Raw genomic sequence first — 19171 nt, 5'->3', positions numbered from 1 at the left:
TCTTGGTTAAAACAGATCTAGTGGAAACAGAGAAAGGCCCCAAAGACCCAGGAAGAAAATTCCCATGAAGAATCAGCAGTCAAGGGCATCATCATTGCAGAGGAACTTCCAGAGCTAAAGAGTGCGTGCAATTAAGACCTGATTACCCGATGAGTACCAGCTGAAAGAGATCCAAAGAAAATCCTAAAGACTCCACAAGAAAGCTTTTAGAAACAATAAACCTGTACAGTAAATTAACTTAAATCAAATTTATTTAAATTGGCAGGCTACAAAATTAATATGCAAAAATTCATGACTTTTCTATATACAAATAACAAAGGAGAAGAAAAAGATAGTAAAAGCACAATTCCATTCAGAATTGTGCCTCAGAAAATCAAGTATCTTGGAGTCAATTTAACTAAAGAGGTGAAAGAGCTATACAAAGAAGACTAGAAGACTACAAAATAATGCTTCAAGAAATAAAAAAGGACACATGGAAATGGAGAATAAACATCATTAAAATGACAATACTTTTTAAGCATTATAACATTGTACAGATTTAATGCAATCCCTATAAAAGTTCCCATGACGTTTTTCAAAGAAGTGAATCAGATGCTTCTTAATTTTTTTTATTTTATTTTATTATATTTTAATATAATTTTTATTTTTATCATAGTGGCTTACATATTGTTGACAATAATATTTTAGGTACATATTTACATAAAATCAGGGGGGATTCCCATCACCAAATTGTCCTCCCTACACCTCCGTTTTTGTCCTACCTCCCATATCCTCTTTCTTCACCCCCAGGGTTGCTAGAATATGTGGTCTCCTCTGTATCTAGCCTACTACTTAGTAGTCTTGCGCCTGTTTGGTCCTGGTGTCTCCCTTATTTCCCCCTCTAACTGGGGGGGCAGGACTAGCTAGTTCAAGTTACATGGTTTTGTTTGAAGGAGAGAAAAGTAATAAACTGGGGTAAAAGTCTAATACACTGAAAATAAGCGGAAATCTTCTATAGGCTCTCATCATCGATTTGAGAGACGAAGGAGAAAAAGAAGGTGAAACACTCCACCAGTACAAAAAGAAGTGTCAAATATACAGTGAGGACTCCAACAATAACGATAAGCACCAAAAAAAAAAAAAGAAAAAGAAACAAACAAAAAAAACCAAAACAAAACAAATAAACAAACAAAAAAAAACACCATGGTCTTGATATAAGAAACATGGCATAGCATATAAAGAAAGAACAGAAAGGAAGAGAAAGAATAAGAATTGGGGAGAACTACAATAATCACACCCAAACAGAGAAATTGACCAAAAATAGATAGGTAAATAAAAATAATAATAATAAATGAAAATAAAATAATATATATATAAAAAATAAACTATGTTTTGTGCTTTTTGTTTTTTCCCTCCTGCCCTGGCACAGTAAATATTGGGGTCATTCGAAAAGGAATTCACTTGGCCTAAGAGATATGGGGTTTCTCCGCCCTTGGAGTGTATTGTCATGGGATCAACTATAGACTCTGTTCAGGATCATTTACTCTCCTAGTGATGCTTTTGTGGTGTTTGGAAGACTTCTGCTCTGTCCTGGGTGATACAATCAGGCTTCTGTGTCTGGGGATCTCAGTATCTGCACAGATCCAGGGGTGGGACTTATGATGAAGTCAGTCTTTGTGGTTCTAGAAGTTCTGTTCTCTCAGTGCAGGTTATCCTACCTTACCAGCTAACGACAAGACAAAATCAGAAGACTTGTCACCCTTTGGTAGGCCCAAAAGCCAAGATTGCGAGTTACAGATGACTGGCTGCTAGAACCATGACCAGACTGTATACAGCCTGGGACCAATAAAAAAGCCCTAGCCTAGGGTTTGAACTATGACCTACACAATAAACATGATCCCCAGTTCCAAAGGTCTGGCAGAGACCATTGTAACGGAATGGGGCTTCTGGAAGCACAAAGAAAGACACTATCCTAGGTGCCATCCTAGGTTCAGTGCAAAGACCAAGATCACCAACCACAGAAGATGGATTAAGATGCTTCTTAATTTATATGGATAAATAAACATCCATATGTAGCTAAAGCAATCGACAAAAAAAGAAAAAGAAATAAAGATGGGAGGAATAACTTTCTCCAACTTTAAACTGCACTGTGAAATAATAGTCATTAAAACATCATGGTACTGGAATACAAACCCTGAGATCAATAGATTAGACTTGAATATCTGGAGATGAACTCACAAATTTATTAATAGTTAATTTTTTGATAAGGGAGCTAAGAACACGAAGTGAAACAAGGGAAGCATCTTTAACAAGTGGTGCTGGGAAAACTTGTCAATTACATACAAAAAATATGAAATCAGATCTCTCCTTAATACTATGCACAAAGGTCAAATCAAGTGGATTAAAGTCCTTGACATCATAAGTACATAATTAAAACCAAAAGTTTATAGGAAAACATAGGCAGAATACTGCATGATATTGAAGCTTAAGTTATCTTCACAGATGAAACACCACTGGCCTAGTAAGTGGAAGTAAAGATAAACAAATGGGACTACATTAAGCTCACAAGCCTTTGTACTTCAAAGGAAATAATGACTAAGATACAAAGGCTATCCATGGAATAGGAGAAACTTTTCTACAATACACATCAGATAAAGGGATAATATCTAAACATACATATTACTTACTGAACTTTACAAGAAAATAAATCTAATACTATCAAAAAATGTGGCAAAGAAATGAACAGACATTTCCACAAAGAAGAAATACAGATGGCCAAAAGGCACATTAAAAATGTTTTTCATCACTAATCATCAGGGAGATGCAAATCAAAACAACTAGATATCATCTCACACCACAGAGACTAGCAAACATCACACACACACACACACACACACACACACACACACACACACACACAATAAGAACAACCAATGCAGTCATGGATGTGGGGAAAAAGGAACTCTCCCTCACTGCTGGTGGGATTGTATACTGGTCCAGCCTTCTTGGAAAGCAATATGGACATTCCTCTTAAAGCTGGAAAGAACCCAGGTGCCCGACAACAGATGAGTGTCTGAAGAAACTGTGGTACATCTACACAATGGAATACTATGCAGCCATTAGGAAAACTGAATTTATTAATTTTGCTTATACATGGATAGACTTAGACACTATTATGCTGAGTGAAATGAGCCAGAGGGAAATAGAATAACCTCACTCATTTGTGGGATATAAGAAAAACAAGAAATAGTATGGTAATACTAAGAAACAATAGAGCCAAAGATCAGGGGGTCCAGCCAGAGTAGAAAGTTCACCACACAGAGTGGTGAGTATGGCTAGAATAGAAAAGTTCTTGTAGAACAGTGATAATTGGAACTGATTACTCTGGACAATAACTTGGCCCTGAAAATGGAGAAACTAACAGGCAAGGCACCCCTCCATTAGCAATAGGGCCAGTCAGTGTCAAAAAAAAAAAGAGCCAGAGATATACACAGAAAGAAGCAATTTGTCTTTCCTAGAGCAAGGAAGGGTTGGAGAGTTCGAATGGGAGTGAAATGGAGGCATTGGTTATAGTGACAGGAAGGTTACAATGGTGAAAGATAGTTTACATTATATGAAACCCAACAATGAACAATTTTTTTTTGTTTTTTGGGGGGGGCCACACCCAGTGGCACTCAGAGGTTACTCTTGGCTCTGCACTTAGAAATCACTCCTGGCTCAGGGATTCATATGGGATGCTGGGGTCTGAACCCGTATTTGTCCTGGGTCAGCCGCATGCAAGGCAAACGCCCTACCACTGTGCTGGCCCCTGAATAATTTTTTAACTATGGTACTTAAATAAAGTTTAGAGGGGTCGGAGCGGTGACTTAAGCGGTAAGGCATCTGCCTTGCGAGCGCTAACCCAGGACTGACCATGGTTTGATTCCCCGGCATCCCATATGGTCCCCCAAGCCAGGAACAATTTCTAAGCGAATAGCCAGGAGTAACCCCTGAGCATCACTGGTGTGCCCCCCAAATAACCAAAAAAAAAAAAGAAGAAAGTTTAAACAAAAATATATTTAAAAAAATAGAACTGATTGTTATTTCAACTAACTGCTCCCTATTTACTAATAAATGGAATGGACAAATGTAGTCATAGATTAGGACATTATGTCACTAGATATCATATCAAACTTTAGATACTGTACTCAAGGCATTAACTTTGGTATTTAAAACTGCTAATTTTTTTCCTAGTACTTTTACCAGTGCATAGTATTAACTGTAGGTTTGGTTGTTTGTTTTAATTTTAAAGACAAAAAAATCACTCCATCTAATTCATGCAACCTCAGATTTTTAACTACCTCAGATTGTCAACCTCTACCAGTCAGGCTCTTTTACCTCTGTCCTCCCAACCTGTCTGCCAGGAGCCTCCTCCATCGCTCTTGTTTCTCCCACCTAATTATTAAGAATTTCAGACTCTAAGAATCTAATGAAAGTGAAAACACAAACATGACTGAGTTAAATCCACTGCAGTTAATCTCCCTACATCCAGTCTGCTAACATTTTGCAAGCGTTTTCCTAGCTTTCCTTTGCCTCTGCTCTGTTATCCAGATGAGTTTCGGGCACCGACTATTTTTGTGAATGATTTGCATCCGGTTTATTTACATTAGTAGGTAAATGTTTTTACTTACATTAGTAGGCAAATGTTTAGTGATTACAGAGATTTTTACTGGAAACCTCCTTGGGAAGTCTTTGATCACAGTTTAGCGAAACAGCAGTCTTAGCCCTGAGATGACAGTGTGTCACTTGTGTGTGTGCTCACTGTCTGTCCCATTCAAAGCGCAGCCTTGATCTTCTGACTTCCAAGCACATCTGTCTCTCTCTGCCCAGCAACTTCCAAGTTTCGAAAAGAACCCAAAGAGTTTTTGTTTGTTGTGTGTTTATGTGTGTGTTAGTCACTCTTGGCAGTTCTCAGGGGAACTTGCAGTATCAGGGATGGAAAGAATTGCACACTTTGAAATCGCTTCCCAACCCCATCATTTTTGTTTGCTTGCTTTTGGGTAATCTCCAAAATTATTTTCAACTTTGGTTTAATATTCATTGAAACTTTATTTCAGAAAATTAACTCAGTTTCTTAATGCCTGTTACCCTCTCTTCCTCCTTAATCCCACAGTTATTTGGAAGCCAAATCCAGACCATATATTATTTCACTTGTGAGCAACAATGCCAAAATGACCAAAATTTGTCCCATAGAGCCTTGAACTGTAGAGATTATTCCCATTTCTTATTCAGCTTGTTGTACTTGGAATGTGAACATCATCTAAATATTTTCCTTGATTAATAGGTAAATAGCCCATTAATTACCAGTTAAGTTTTCCCCTTCATCTCTTTTTTTTTTCCTCTTTGCACCTTCCATGTTGGAAGGTGTATAATGTCATGGTGTGAACTAGGCTGAGTCCATCTCTGCAAAGTGCTTAGTTTGCTTTTCTGGATTATGTCATGAAATAAGTGATGATGGAACTTAGGCAGATACAAGTTCAATTTCTTGGCAGAAATTCCATAGTGTTATGAACTCTTCAGGCTGCAGTGTGTGCTTGACTTTTTCTGATCAACATTGACGATAGCTTTGAATTTGTAGATGACTCTTGATATGTTCTCCTCCCATTCACCCCAGCCTTATATATGTAACCCATGAATAGGAATTAAGAATTCTGATCCATGAATTAAAGCTGGGCTCCTGCCCATGTTTGCACTCTGAACCCATATTGAACTTGCCCTTATTACATGAAAATGATCTTGCAAATATAATGTTCAGTTTCACATTTTCTTGTGTTTACTTACAATAATGCAAAAGGAAAAGAGCATTTCTTTCATCAGCTTGGGTAGAGAATATTCTAATAGTATCACACTAAATGCCATAGTGTCCTCCCATAATACAACTAAGTTAGCCCTCTAATAAATAGGTATTTGGGGATGTAATCTTGTCTCTTGACTTTTCAGGTCCTTGAATTTTCTGTGGTGAACTCTGAGGAGAACTCTGGGTTTGGGAGTTTTTATGGGGGGTGGAGGGGAGGCCACACCCAGCAGCATTCCAGGGTTCCTCCTGCCTCCACACCGAAAACTTACTCTTAGAAGTCTTAGGGGACCATATAGGATACCAGGGATTGAACTCAGGTCAACCGTATGTAGGGCAAACACCCTACCCACTGTGCTATCACTCCAGCCAAGAAATGGCTGTTTTTAATTGCATGCCTAAATTAGAATTATTTTTTCATGATTTTGATATTTTTCCACTGTTTTTGTTCTTAGAATGAAGAGAAATTGTTTTGTGATTATTTTGAAAAATATGATTGTTGAATGAATGAGAACAAAAGTATAGTGTAGTATTTAGATTTTTCACAACTAAGATTTTTATTTGCTCCAATGTTTTAGTTGTGCAACCTTAAGGAAATGTTCTTTCATCTCTTTAGTATGGGTTTTCTTTTTTTCTAATTGGATCTCAGAAAGTGATGTTATTGAAATTAAAAAGCTTGAGGTAGACTCTTGACAATTTCAGTTTAATCTTTGCATCTTTTTTTAGGTAGCAAAGATTCTTTATTGGTTCTTTATTTTGGGAGCCATTCCTGGCATGTTCAGAAGCTACTCCTAGCTCAGTGCTTGGGACCACTCCCATTGCTTGCTCTGGGGATCAGGCTTTGTTGGGAATCACACCCAGATCTCCCACATACCGAGCATACCCTAGCCCTTTGATCAACTCAGCCCTCTCTAATTTTTCATATAAGTGTGTTTTCGGGGCCTGGCGGTGGCGCTAAAGGTAAGGTGCCTCCCTTGCCTGCGCTAGCCTTGGACGGACCGCGGTTCGATCCCCCGGTGTCCCATATGGTCCCCCAAGCCAGGAGCAACTTCTGACACATAGCCAGGAGTAACCCCTGAGCGTTACCGGGTGTGACCCAAAAACAAAACAAAACAAAACAAAAAAAAGTGTGTTTTCACACCCTAACATTGGAATAATATAAAGAAAGATGCTAAAATTCAACCAAATTATATTTTTGCTCTCTGCAAGAGTTATATTTTGTAGCACCTTACATGCCTTTTCTTTATACTTCTCTAAAAATACCAAACATATTTTCGGTGTTGAACCAGCCCTTCCATATGCTTTCCATACAGCTTCAGTATTGGCTCATGTGCAAAAGATCAAGGTTTCTATTGACAAAATATACCCACACATCATTGAATTGGTGACAGATTTGCTTATCATAGCACCTTGTTATTCTTGAACATCCATATTTCTACTCAAATATGTTCTACTTTATAAAATAAAAAAAAGTTCAGAGATGATATGCGTTCTGTTATTTGTACTTCTGTCATCTGTGTTCTTTGTCTCTCTATCTCTTGTCTCATCACTCTTGTCCCTTTTCACCCAGCTCTTTTACTCTTTGCCCTTTCAACCAAAGTGTGGCTTGTTGGTTTTTAGAATGTGTCTTTGGAGAATATTCTGGAGATTTAACATTTCTTTCATATATAGTAGTCTTATTCCTTTCTAATCATTAGTCTCTACCTGTCTGAAATGGTACTGGGTGGTTCAGACCATTAGTGGAAAATAGAATGCTAAGGAGTACATACATTCTCTCTTAGGGGGAGGGAGGGAGAAAGCAGAACTGTTCCCTGAAAATGCTAATCATTAGTCATATGTAAACAAGTTAGGAAGAGTCTTCATGACCCAAGAAATTATGTTCTTGGGTAAGCCCTGGGATGTCTGAGATTAAAACCATGGTCATCTGTGTTGGGTCACTGCTATTCACCATGTTTGTCCATTCCTATTTCAGGGTGTACGCTATGTACAATTCTGTGAAAGGCTCCTGTTCTGAGCCCGTCAGCTTCACCACTCACAGCTGCGCACCTGAATGCCCCTTTCCACCTAAGCTGGCACATAGAAGCAAGAGCTCGCTAACCTTGCAATGGAAAGTGAGTAGTATCGCCAAGTGTGGGACTGACTATACTGAAGGCTGTAGTCATTAATATCATTGCTCTTGACTGATGTTTGATCGTCTTCTTAGTCATTGTGAAATATAGTACAATGATATTAAAAGTTGTCACCATTTTTCTATAAAAATTGGTCAAAGGTTAGAAAAGGGAACTATAATATACAACTTCCAGTTTCTTTACAGAGAAACTTGATGCACTTCTCTATTTGGAATAATGAGCAATACTTTATAATTGATACATTTAAGATAGCGAAGTATTATTTTTCTACTTTCGTTCCTTTGAGAACATTAAAGGACTTTAGTAAAATAAAAAAGTTTAGTGAAAAAAAGAAAAGCAGACAAAATAATCTTAGAGTTGTTACTTTTTTTCAATAGTAACTCAAATTTTTAGTCATATTTAAAACTAGCAAATGTTTCATGGCATATAAATAGCATTAAACTTGCTACCTTTACTAATTATAATTGTAATAATTATAATGAAGTCTTGGGATTGCTAATTATCTTTAAGATAGGATCATATAGTACTTTTCATATAATGTGGTTTCATGACTTTTGCCTGAAAAATGTGGTCAGTTTCCATATCATAATTGTGTGTTTTCTAGAAAATAGGTTGTTAGCAATCTCTGTAGCAATTATCTTGCAATTCTGATGTGCGGTTTAAAATGTGAAATTTGTAGCAGTAGAAGTAATAGACTTAATGTTTTTGGGGAGAACAGTAATATATGAAAAAATAAAAATGCTATGGAGGGCCAGTGCTGGAGAAGGAATATTTTACCTTTTTGTTCCTTGAGAGTAAAATTTGTCTAGGGAGCTGACAAGAAAGCAGTTGATAATAGTGGTCAGCAACCACACATGGGCTTCTCTCCACATGACCCTCTTGTGTGTGCAGCTGCATTCTTAGAGCAATGCATATGTTCTTTTTTGACAAAGACAAAGTTTCAAATGCCTTAGAATCTGAACTACTTTATTTTCCTTCCTGGCTTCCAGGGATAATCCAGGTCAGTGATTCCCCCACCTTTTCAGAGTTTTAACACCCAGCTGGTCATCATTAATTTAATTCCTTGGATCATAGATACATCCATTTTTAAGTGTGCCCTAGACTTATACATAACATGCATTAGTATCCCTTTAGAAAATAATAAAAACCTGTTTGTTCGGAAAATATAAAACATCTTCCTGAGATTGCCAAGAGACCCCCCCCCCACCTTCCCAAACTTAAATTCGGGAATCACTGATCCATAATTCTGTTTAAAAGCTGAATGAAATTCAGGCTCAGAAGACCCAGAAAAATGTTTTTAGGAAAAAAGTTTCAGCCTCAACTTTTGGACTTACAGTACTTCTTAATTAAAATGATCCCAGAGGCAGTTGGGCACATTGTATAAGTCTTGGTTGAGAATGGGGGAAGGCAGGTTTGGCTCTTTTTGGGGTATGATTGATGACTGTTGGGGGATCACTCTACAGTTGCATCTGTTTGTGATAGTGTTTGAGCTAGGGTTTTTTTTTTTCCCCTGACAGAAGAGCATAGAATTATTATAGGAACTGTTTATTGGTCAACTAGCTAGCTCCTAAAGTTTATCTGTGAAGAGCTTTCCTAATCTCATTTCATTATTTTTTAGGCACCAAATGACAATGGTTCAAAAATCACCAACTACCTTTTAGAATGGGACGAGGTAAGCATCTTTGCACTGTCAACTTTGTAAAGCACCATTTCAAAAATAAATGGGCTGAATGAATCTATTTCTTTTATAATGTGCTAAACAGGGAGAAATGTAAAGCAGGAAAATGTAAACTAATAGTTTTATAGACTGTGAAAAATGAAGATGGATATGGTAACCATGAATTGTGTATTCAATTATACTGACATTTGCAAGAAATGCTACTGGAAGAAAAGACAGGATCCAATCTAATTAGTGTTAAGAATAGACTGCTTTGTCATCTCAACTGCCCAAGGCCATCCTATTTTAATCATTCTGATAGGATAAACTACACTCCGGTTTAGGAAGCATCATTTGTTTTTCCTTGTTAAACATCAGGTGTGTACTTTGGCATTGCACTATTAGGTTCTTTCAGAAAGAAAGAACGGCAGATTTATCCTATCAGACCAGATTATGATGGTGTCCTCCTTGCTGTTTCTACCCTCAGAGTACCCACGATGGAGTTTTCTCATTCTTAAAGCTTGTGCTGTATGGAGGGTTATGTAATGATGCCCATCAGAGTCTGTTTGTCTTTTTGGGGGGGATTTGAAGGGGGAGGATACACCCAGTAAAGCTCAGGGGTTAATCCTGGCTATGTGCTCAGAAATCACTCTTGGCTTGGGGACCATATGGGACATCAGGGGATCTAACTGTGGTCAATCCTAGATTAGCCACATGCAAAGCAAATGTCCTACTGCTTGTGCTACCGCTCCAGGCCCCAAAAGGCAACTGTGTCTTTCCTCCCTGGAGCTCTTAACTTCCATTCATTTGTTTATCTTTCCTTTATCTTTCTGTAATTGAATAAGCCAGCTAATAATTTTAAGAGGAGGAAATGGGGGAGATATGAAAATTAAGTATTTAACTCAAATTTAAAGGGATTGAAAGACTCGGGACAGAGATTATGCACACCAAAAAATGAAGATTTGTTAAGTGTGGGAAAAAAGTTGAAATGAAATTGGATGAAATCACCGTTCATCACTTCCTGCAGGAGCATTTTTTTCCATCTGGGTTGCATCTGAGCAGCTAGAGTTCCCAAAACAACACTCTTTTGTTCTTAATCGTAGTGAGTAGTTTCCATATACAGAACTGGTGAAATCTCAGACTAACAAAAGCATTTTATAGAATAGGCAGGTTTCACTTTGAAGTGGCTTGATTAGAAAGTGAAACTGCTACCCCAGTGACCCTGAAGAAATGTCTAAGCACCTATTTTTATACGTACATGGAGAGTTGGAGAGGACTAGAACTGCCCTGTGAGTTATAGTAACATCTTCCTATATGTTAGGATAGGATAGGGGAGCTTAACAAAAGTCTCTTTTGACTTTTGTTGTTTTGTGTGTTAGTTTATTGCACTGATAGATGATTTCTCTCATGTATAAGAGAATTTAGCAGTAAAGAGAGCTTTGTTTTTTGTTTTTGTTTTCAGAAAACTTAAAAATAAAACTTTTTTTAGAGGAGCTTTTTCAGAAAAATAATCAGAGCACTGTATGTTGTTGTTGTTGTTGTTGTATTTGCTATTTCTCTGCCTTGAGTTCTGGCCTCTTGAGTTAAAAAAGGTAAAAGGTTAGTACTTGAATAGAAAACCTCCAAGGAAAACCCAGGTGCTGCAGGAAATGGTATTAGTGACTCAGTTGTTGGCTTTCTTCCCTTTTAATTTGGATCACAAGTACCTTGGCATGGTCCTTGTCGGAAATATGGTGCAGCCTCAGAGGAAATGGAGAGGCCAGATCTTTTGACCGTTTATAATCAGTAGTACCTACTAAGAGGTAGCAACCACAGAGCATTCAACTGTTTGGTTTTTTGTTTTGTTTTGTTTTTTTTGGTTTTTGGTTTTTTGCTTTATGGGTCACATCCGGCAGCGCTCAGGGCTTACTTCTGGCTCTACACTCAGAAATCACTCCTGTCAGGCTCTGGGGACCATATGGGATGCCGAGATTCAAACCACTGTCCTTCTGCATGCAAGGCAAACACCCTACCTCAATGCTATCTCTCCTCAACTGTTTGTTTTTGCCCTTCTGTCTTTTTTAACCTGCTCTTCCATCTTTTCCTGGTGCATCAGTTAATTCTTCTGTCCTATTTTTTTTTTATTTCCCATCCTCTTTTTTTGTTATTGCACCTAATAATTTCTTACAGCGATGACTCTGCTGAACGTGAACAGGGTGTCTCTCACATAGACCTTTACCCAACACAGGAATTCTTTTCATTTTATGTCTCAGTAGTAATCACCTTTTGGAAAAGCTTCTGAACTACAGCCTCTGTCAAGTGTTCTTTAGGTACAGCAGCAGAGGCTAAGCGGGAAAAAAAAATGTCTTAATTGTATGTTTTAGGAAATGTGGATTATGTTGTAAGTTTCAGACCAGAGAACTTCTCTAGGTCCTTTTGTACATCTGCTGTGTACTTATAAGTTGTTGTCTCAAAACTGGTTGCAAAGATAGCTTTGTGACGAGATTATTTAGGCATATTTTTCTTAATATTTACCTGTAATTTATTAGCAAAGTTGGCATCAATGACATCTCTTCTTGTCCCTTAACTCCCAATCCAATACTATTGGGGAAATAGAGCAAAAAATATATATATATCAATGTTTTTCCATTAGATTATATTTTTGCTTTATGTTTTTCCCCTCTTTTTCTGCTGTTGGCAAGAGAGGCTTTCACATGGGTTTCCTGGCACTGAGAATCAGAGTAATATTAACTGTTGTTACTCTTTCTATCATTTCTTGAATAAAGTTGCTGACAAATTGTCTTGACCATCTATGTTTCTAACTTTGGGACTAAGTTGAGGATTAGTGAACCTCATGGAGGCAGATTGTGTAGTCAAGTTTTACTCATATTCCCCTTGACTCAGCTCTTGACCTCAAATAAGAAAATTAAATGTAAGAGAACAGTATCCGACAAATCACACAAGGCATACGTTTTCCTCTGACCCTTCTGGTACTTTTCTGGTTTTTTTTTTAATTGTTGTTGTTGGTGGTGGTGGTGGTGTTTTTTTGTGGGGTGAGGAGTGTCACACCAGGCAGTGCTCAGGTGTTACTCCTGGCTTTATGCTCAGAAATCGCTTTATCAGGCTCGGGGGACCATATGGGATGCCAGGATTCGAACCACCATCCTTCTGCATGAAAGGCAAATGCCTTACCTCCATGCTATCTCTCTGGCCTCTTCTGGTACTTTTCTGGACACCTGCAGGTTGCAGAGTTGGCAGAGAGTGATGGGAAGACAGACAGAACATTTTGCTTGAGTCACTTTCATGCACATGCTCATGCATGCACACACACCCTCACACCAGAACTCTTTTCTTCCAGGATATCAGCTCCTACAACATCCATATATTCTGGCTACTTTCCAGGAACTTCTAGAAACAAACTTTGAATAAACAGGAGACTGGTTTATATGTACAAAGGAGGAAGGTATTCCTGAGAGGCAGGCAGCTGCCCTTCTGAAGGCTGATACCTCTCTGCTTTCGTTATAGCAGCCAGATTGAGCATTCTGCCTTGCAAGATTGCCCCATTCATATAGATGCCACCATTTATGTCTAGGAATCAGCAAATTTGAGCTGCCATATGATAGTACTGGTTAGAGTTTACAGGATTTTTTTTTAATTTGTCCAGCTTTTGACCAGTAAGATGATTAAAGTATATATATATATATATATATATACTTTAATCATCTTACTTACATATATATACATGTTTTGGTTTTTGGGTCACACCCGGCAGCACTCAGAGGTTACTCCTGGCTCTATGCTCAGAAATCACTCCTGGCAGGCTCGGGGGACCATATGGGATGCCGGGATTCGAACCACCATTCTTGTACATGCAAGGCAAACGCCTTATCTCCATGCTATCTCTCCGGTCCCTAAAGAGTAAAATTTGAAAGTTGGTTATTGAGAATTCAGGATATCAGGGGATATTAAGGTAGGTAGGGGATTAATCTTGCATAAGACTAGCCTAGCTTCAATCCTGTGCCTCCCTCAAGCTGTAGGAGAGATCCTGAGCCAGATGTAAGCCCTTAGTACTGCTGGGTGTGGCCCCTCAAAAACCTAACGCAAACAAACAAAAAGATGAAGTCTGTTAGGCCTCTTAGCAAAAGGTCTTGAACTGGGTGCTGAAAAGAGATAAGTGATAGGCATGATACTCCCTTGATCAACAACATTGCAAACCAATATCTATAAGGAAAGAAAAAGAGAGAATATGAGAGAGACAATGAGACTGTCTTCTCAGAGTTCAGGCACCAGGGAGAGTGGAAAGAAAACTGGCTACATTGGTGGAAATGTGCACTGGTAAAGGGTAGTGTATGTTGTATGACTGAAACTCAATCATGAATATCTTTGTAGTTGTGGGGGAAGAAAACCAACTGTATTGTGAATGACCTTGTAACCATGATGTTTAAATAAAATAGTAAACAAAAATAATAGAAACAGATCTTGTATTTTAAAAACAGTCTTGGGGCTGGAGCAGTGGCCCAAGCGGTAAGGCGTCTGCCTTGCCTGCGCTTGCCTAGGACAGACCGAGGCTCGATCCTTCGGTATCCCATATGGTCCCCTAAGCCAGGAGCCATTTCTGAGCTCATAGCCAAGAGTAACTTCTGAGCATCACTAGGTGTGGCCCAAAAACAAAAAATAAAAATAAAAATAAATGAATGAATGAATGAATAAGAAAGTCTAAAGGGCAGAGCAGGGGTTGAAGTGATAGTATTTGGGATAAGATACTATCATAGTAAGATAAGGATAAGGTAAGGTAACCACACCTAGCATGTCCTTGACCTGGGTTTGATCCCCAGTACTCATTCTTGTCACCAGAGCCCCCACTATAGTGATCCCTGATCCTAGAGCCAGGAGCACCTGGTACCCTAGCACCACTGGGTGTGACCTATAAACCACTGAAAGAAAAAAGAACGGGGTAAGCACAGAAAAGCAGGTAAGAACCAGAGACTGTCCTGTTGAGGTAACCTTTGGAAGTGCCTCTCTTAACCAGCAGCTTGTTGCCGCTAATCTTTGCAACAGGTGTGACCCTCACAGTAAACAGGGAGCAGGCAGCCTGGCTCGCCATTCATTGTTACCATGTTGCCATCTCTACTTCATGGCATTCACCTGGAAATTCTCATAGTTCTGCATCCATTTCTCCATTAATAATTTTGAGTCTGGATTGGAGAGATTGTATATTAGGCAGGGCACTTGCCTGCGTGCAGTTTACATGGGTTTAATTCCCAGCACTTTATATGGCCTCCCAAGCTTCAAGCCAGGAGTAAGCCCTGAGCACTGTCAGGTGTGGCCCAAAACCAAAAATAAAATAAAAATACTTATGTCTCTTAATCTTTTTACATTAAGGGGGAAGTAAATGAGTGTGAGATGGCAATGAATAACTAAAAATGGAAAACAAAGGAGATTCTGGCTCCCCCAAAAAACTGCATTGCTAACTCCAGAAGTGTGGCCTTCCAGGCCCAAGTCACCTTTTATGGTTACTCAGATGAGCTGTAGCAATCACAGCATGGGGCCTTAGAATAGTACCTGTGTTTCTGTGGTTTTTCAATCACTGTTTTCCTTCTTTGAAGGAAAGCTTGCCATTTTCGTGTGCATTTCTTCTTGACTACTGGAGGAGGCACCTTTGCATTTTCATTTCTTCCTGATCAGTATGTGCCCCCATCTCACCATTAGTCATTCTGAAGACGGGCAAAAAAAAAAAAAAAAAACAAAAAAACAGGACTTTGGGGGTATTTTTGTGGAGGGTGAGTTGTTTCAGGGTATTTGGTCATACTCAGCAGTGCTCAGGAATTATACCTTGCTCTATGCTCTGAAGTGCTCCTGGGGAGTGCTTAGAAAACCATGCTGAGTGAAATAAGTCAGAAGGAAAGAGAGAGATGCAGAATAGTCTCACTCATCTATGGGTTTTAAGAAAAATAAAAGTCATTTTGTAACAATCCTCAGAGACAATGAGAGGAGGGCTGGAACTTCCAGCTCACTTCATGAAGCTCACCACAAAGAGTGGTGAATACGCTATAGAAATAACTACACAGAGAACTACCATAATCATGTGAATGAATGAGGGAACTGGAAAGCCTGTCTGGAGTACAGGTGGGGGTGGGGTGGGATGGAGGGAGATTTGGGACATGGTGGTGGGAATGTTGCACTGGCGAAGGAGGGATTCTTTACATGACTGAAACCTAATCACAATCATTTATGTAATCAAGATGTTTAAATAAAGAAAAAAATGAAAAAAAATATTAATTTCAAAATATAAAAAATAAAAATTTTTAAAAGGAAAAAAAAGAGTCTGACTATTGTAAATAGCTCTGAAATAAATAGAGATGTGAGGAAGGAATTTTTGAACTGTATTTAAAAAAAAAAAAAAAAGAAAACCATGTGGTGCCAGGGATGAAACTGGAGTTGGACACATGTTAAGCAAGGACCCCTGTCCCCTGTTTTGTGTCCCTAGTTCCAGAAACAGGTCTGAAGCCTGTGATTTCTTTCTGCTTTTAAGCTTGGTATTTATATTTAATTTTGACTTAAAATGAATAAAAAATTCCCACATGAATTTAATTTTAGTTTAATCCAGAATTTTAAAAATAAGAAAGGGCACATAACCTTTTAGCAGCAAAGCACTGCCTAGATGTTTTGTTTATCCAGATGGGAGTTTTTCAAGGGGTAGGTTGATATCAGGAAGTTGTGGCCTCAGCTCATACCAAAGTGCATACCCCAGAGGCCACCCCAAAGCTAGACCCTTTAATCTGCCCCTCTGTTATCATTGGGCATTTTTGGTACAAAATGGTTCCTCCTGTTCCTTCTCTGCATAGTTCAACAATCTTATTGGGAAAGTGGCAAAGAGGGAAGATTAAGGATATAGAGACCTCTAGCTCAGTTAATTTCAACCTTTTCATGTTTTCAAAGTGGTAAAAATAGGGATGTTTTAAAGCCTTATTTCCTTTTCTTTTTTTTTTTTTAACTTGATTGATTGGTTTTGGGAGCCATACCCAGCAGCACTCAGGGGTTATCACCCTTGTTAGGCTGGGGAACCATATTGAATGCTGGGAATCAAACTGGGCCCCTCCCGGGTCGGCTGCATGCAAGGCAAATGCCCTGCTGCTGTTCTATCTCTCTGGGCCCTCAAAGCCTTATTTCTTTCCCTTTTTTTGGTTTTTGGGTCACACCCAACAGTGCTCAGGGGTCACTCCTGGCTATATGCTCAGAAATTGCTCCTGGCAGGCACGGGGGACCATATGGAATGCCGGGACTCGAACCACCATCTTTCTGCATGAAAAGCAAACACCTTGCCTCCATACTATCTCTTCAGCCCCTGAAAGCCTTATTTCTAATAAGAATATTTATACTACAGTGTTTATGATAGTATGCTACATGATCAGATGTTCCATGTGCAAGTAGCAGTAACTTTTTCTTGGAGTGGCAGGAAATTGTTCTGGCTTGCTCTGGGAGCACCTTTGAATATGAGGCTACAAACCATTCTTAGTGCCACTTCTTCTGTGCCCTTTGTCACTGGGCTGTCAAGTAGTTATGTCTGAATTTAGCATCCTCAGGATGTCAGCCCTGTTCTGTTAAGGAATGTTTAATTTTTTTTTCATGTCCTTGAATGCTCAAATCATAGGGTAACCTTCCCAGTGAAATAGAAACTTTCTTTTCCTTTTTAAAAAACATGAGTTTTAGAGTTGGAGAGATAGTACAGCAGGTAGTGTGTTTGCCTTGCATCCTGCCAACCTAGGTTTGATCCTTGGCATCCCATACGGTCCCCATGGACAGCGAAGTATAATCCCTGAACACAGAGCCAGGAACAAATCGTAAACACAGCTGTGTGTGACCTAAAAACAAACAAATAAACAACATGCATTCTGCACAGGAAGTAATTATAAAATGTTGTGTGAGAGCAGCTCTTAAATAATGCTTTAATTTATGCGTAACTGAAATACTAACAGATGCTACATCTCCTAAGAGCTTGTTGTGAGTATGTGATGGCTTGGTATCATTCTGCTGCTATGGGCCAGCAGCATAGAGTTCAGCAAAGAAATCTGGATTACTAGTGTCTGCTCTAGCAGTTTATGAAAGCCTCAGCAGTTTGGTATATTGTGGCAGTTAGTCAAATCACATATAGGTCCAGATTGAGTCAGATAGCCTGGAAAGTGTGAGTTCTGTTTGATGATCCTTCATGGGCTTACCCATGTTAAAGTCTGTGGTAGGAAAAATTAGCAGTCATGTAGGGGGAAAAAAGGACATTCTTGTATCTTGTAACTTAAATAAGAGTCCTGAAGGTTTTTGTTTAAACTAAACAGAAACGGATGACAATGCTAAATATGGATGTTAGATGGCTTTTAGCAGAGCCTCCAGACATGACATGGAGGGAACATTTGAAAGAAGCAGAAGACAACTTTGAGAACTGTCTGCACATGTGACTCAACTTGCACCAAAAGGAATTTCACATCTGATTTTCCTGATAACTAATGGGCCAGCAGAGCCTAAAAGCACAGTGAGACTAAGAAATAGAAATCAAGGGAAGTCTAATTTGGGATACTCCAGAAAAGGCCAACAGTCATCCTGGAGTGTCATCCTGGGCTGTGCTCAGGCAGAACTTTTCCTTACTCAGGGAAGGAGTGTGAGCATGTTTCATATTGCCTTGTCTGAGAGAGATTTCCAAGTTCTACAGGTGCGTGCTCAGCTGATTTACAAAACTGGCACCAGAGGAGACACTTAGTCACTGGTTTGTTAATCTAATTCACTTTGGTTTAGGTATTCAGTTGTTAGAATGATAATCTTTCAGCATCTTGCTGCTCTAATTTGCATGTGATGAAAGGACCACCAGTCCTGGAATAGAGGGAACTGTAGTATCAGCAAGCAAAGCAATGTAGTATTTCCTGCAAAATGCCCGAGATTTCACCTCCCTGAATGCAGGGGACATTCAAGGTCCCCTCAGCATTAAGTTTCAGAGCACATGGGGTCAGTGCAGACAGGAGAGCAGGTATCATCATCCAGCACAGAGCTAGCTAGTGCCTGAGGGACGTGTTAGAGGAAGATACTTCTTGGTTAAATCACAAGCCCTGCTAGGCATTATTGAGGAATGTCTATGAGGATACAGGAGAGGGGAATCTCAGATACGTTGGACTCTGTGGTCATGAGAAACTATCTCATACAATTTCTGCAAGCTGAATCAGTGACCTGGCTTTCAGGCAATATTTGATCAGGTCACAGATCTTTGCTGTCACAAAGTGGGAGGAAGGGTTTAGAAAATCAGGGAACTAGATTCATCCACTAGTGAGTTGCTATTGAGGGAGTCTAGGAAGGATTTCATAGTTCAGAGAGCTCCTCAGGTACCCAACACAGAGATGAGGAGCTGACAGAGACCCTCTCTAGTAAACTCAGCCTCATATCTACATACCTGGAGCCATTTTTAAAATTATTTATCCCTTATGTTCAGGATAATCCGGTTGGTTATTACGTGTCTGGGCAACAGACTTTGGGAGGGGGGCTTCTAACTCAGACTAAATTATAGCTCCTAGCCTCGGTCCTTGGCACCCAATTTATCAACAAATGTTTGTCATT

General features: G+C 39.2%; 1 protein-coding gene across 1 annotated transcript in view; it reads left to right on the top strand.

Annotated features, from left to right (window-relative positions):
• FNDC3B (fibronectin type III domain containing 3B) overlaps window positions 1-19171 on the top strand; it is a 372580-nt gene that overhangs the window by 277236 nt on the left and 76173 nt on the right. Inside the window, exons 10-11 of the mRNA XM_049774635.1 lie at window positions 7785-7923; window positions 9560-9613. Coding sequence (XP_049630592.1) covers window positions 7785-7923; window positions 9560-9613 — 193 coding nt within the window. The remainder of the gene's footprint in view (window positions 1-7784; window positions 7924-9559; window positions 9614-19171) is intronic.

Source organism: Suncus etruscus, chromosome 6 (assembly GCF_024139225.1).
Source record: "Suncus etruscus isolate mSunEtr1 chromosome 6, mSunEtr1.pri.cur, whole genome shotgun sequence".
Lineage (NCBI taxonomy): Eukaryota > Metazoa > Chordata > Mammalia > Eulipotyphla > Soricidae > Suncus > Suncus etruscus.
This window is presented reverse-complemented; position numbering and strand designations above follow the sequence as displayed.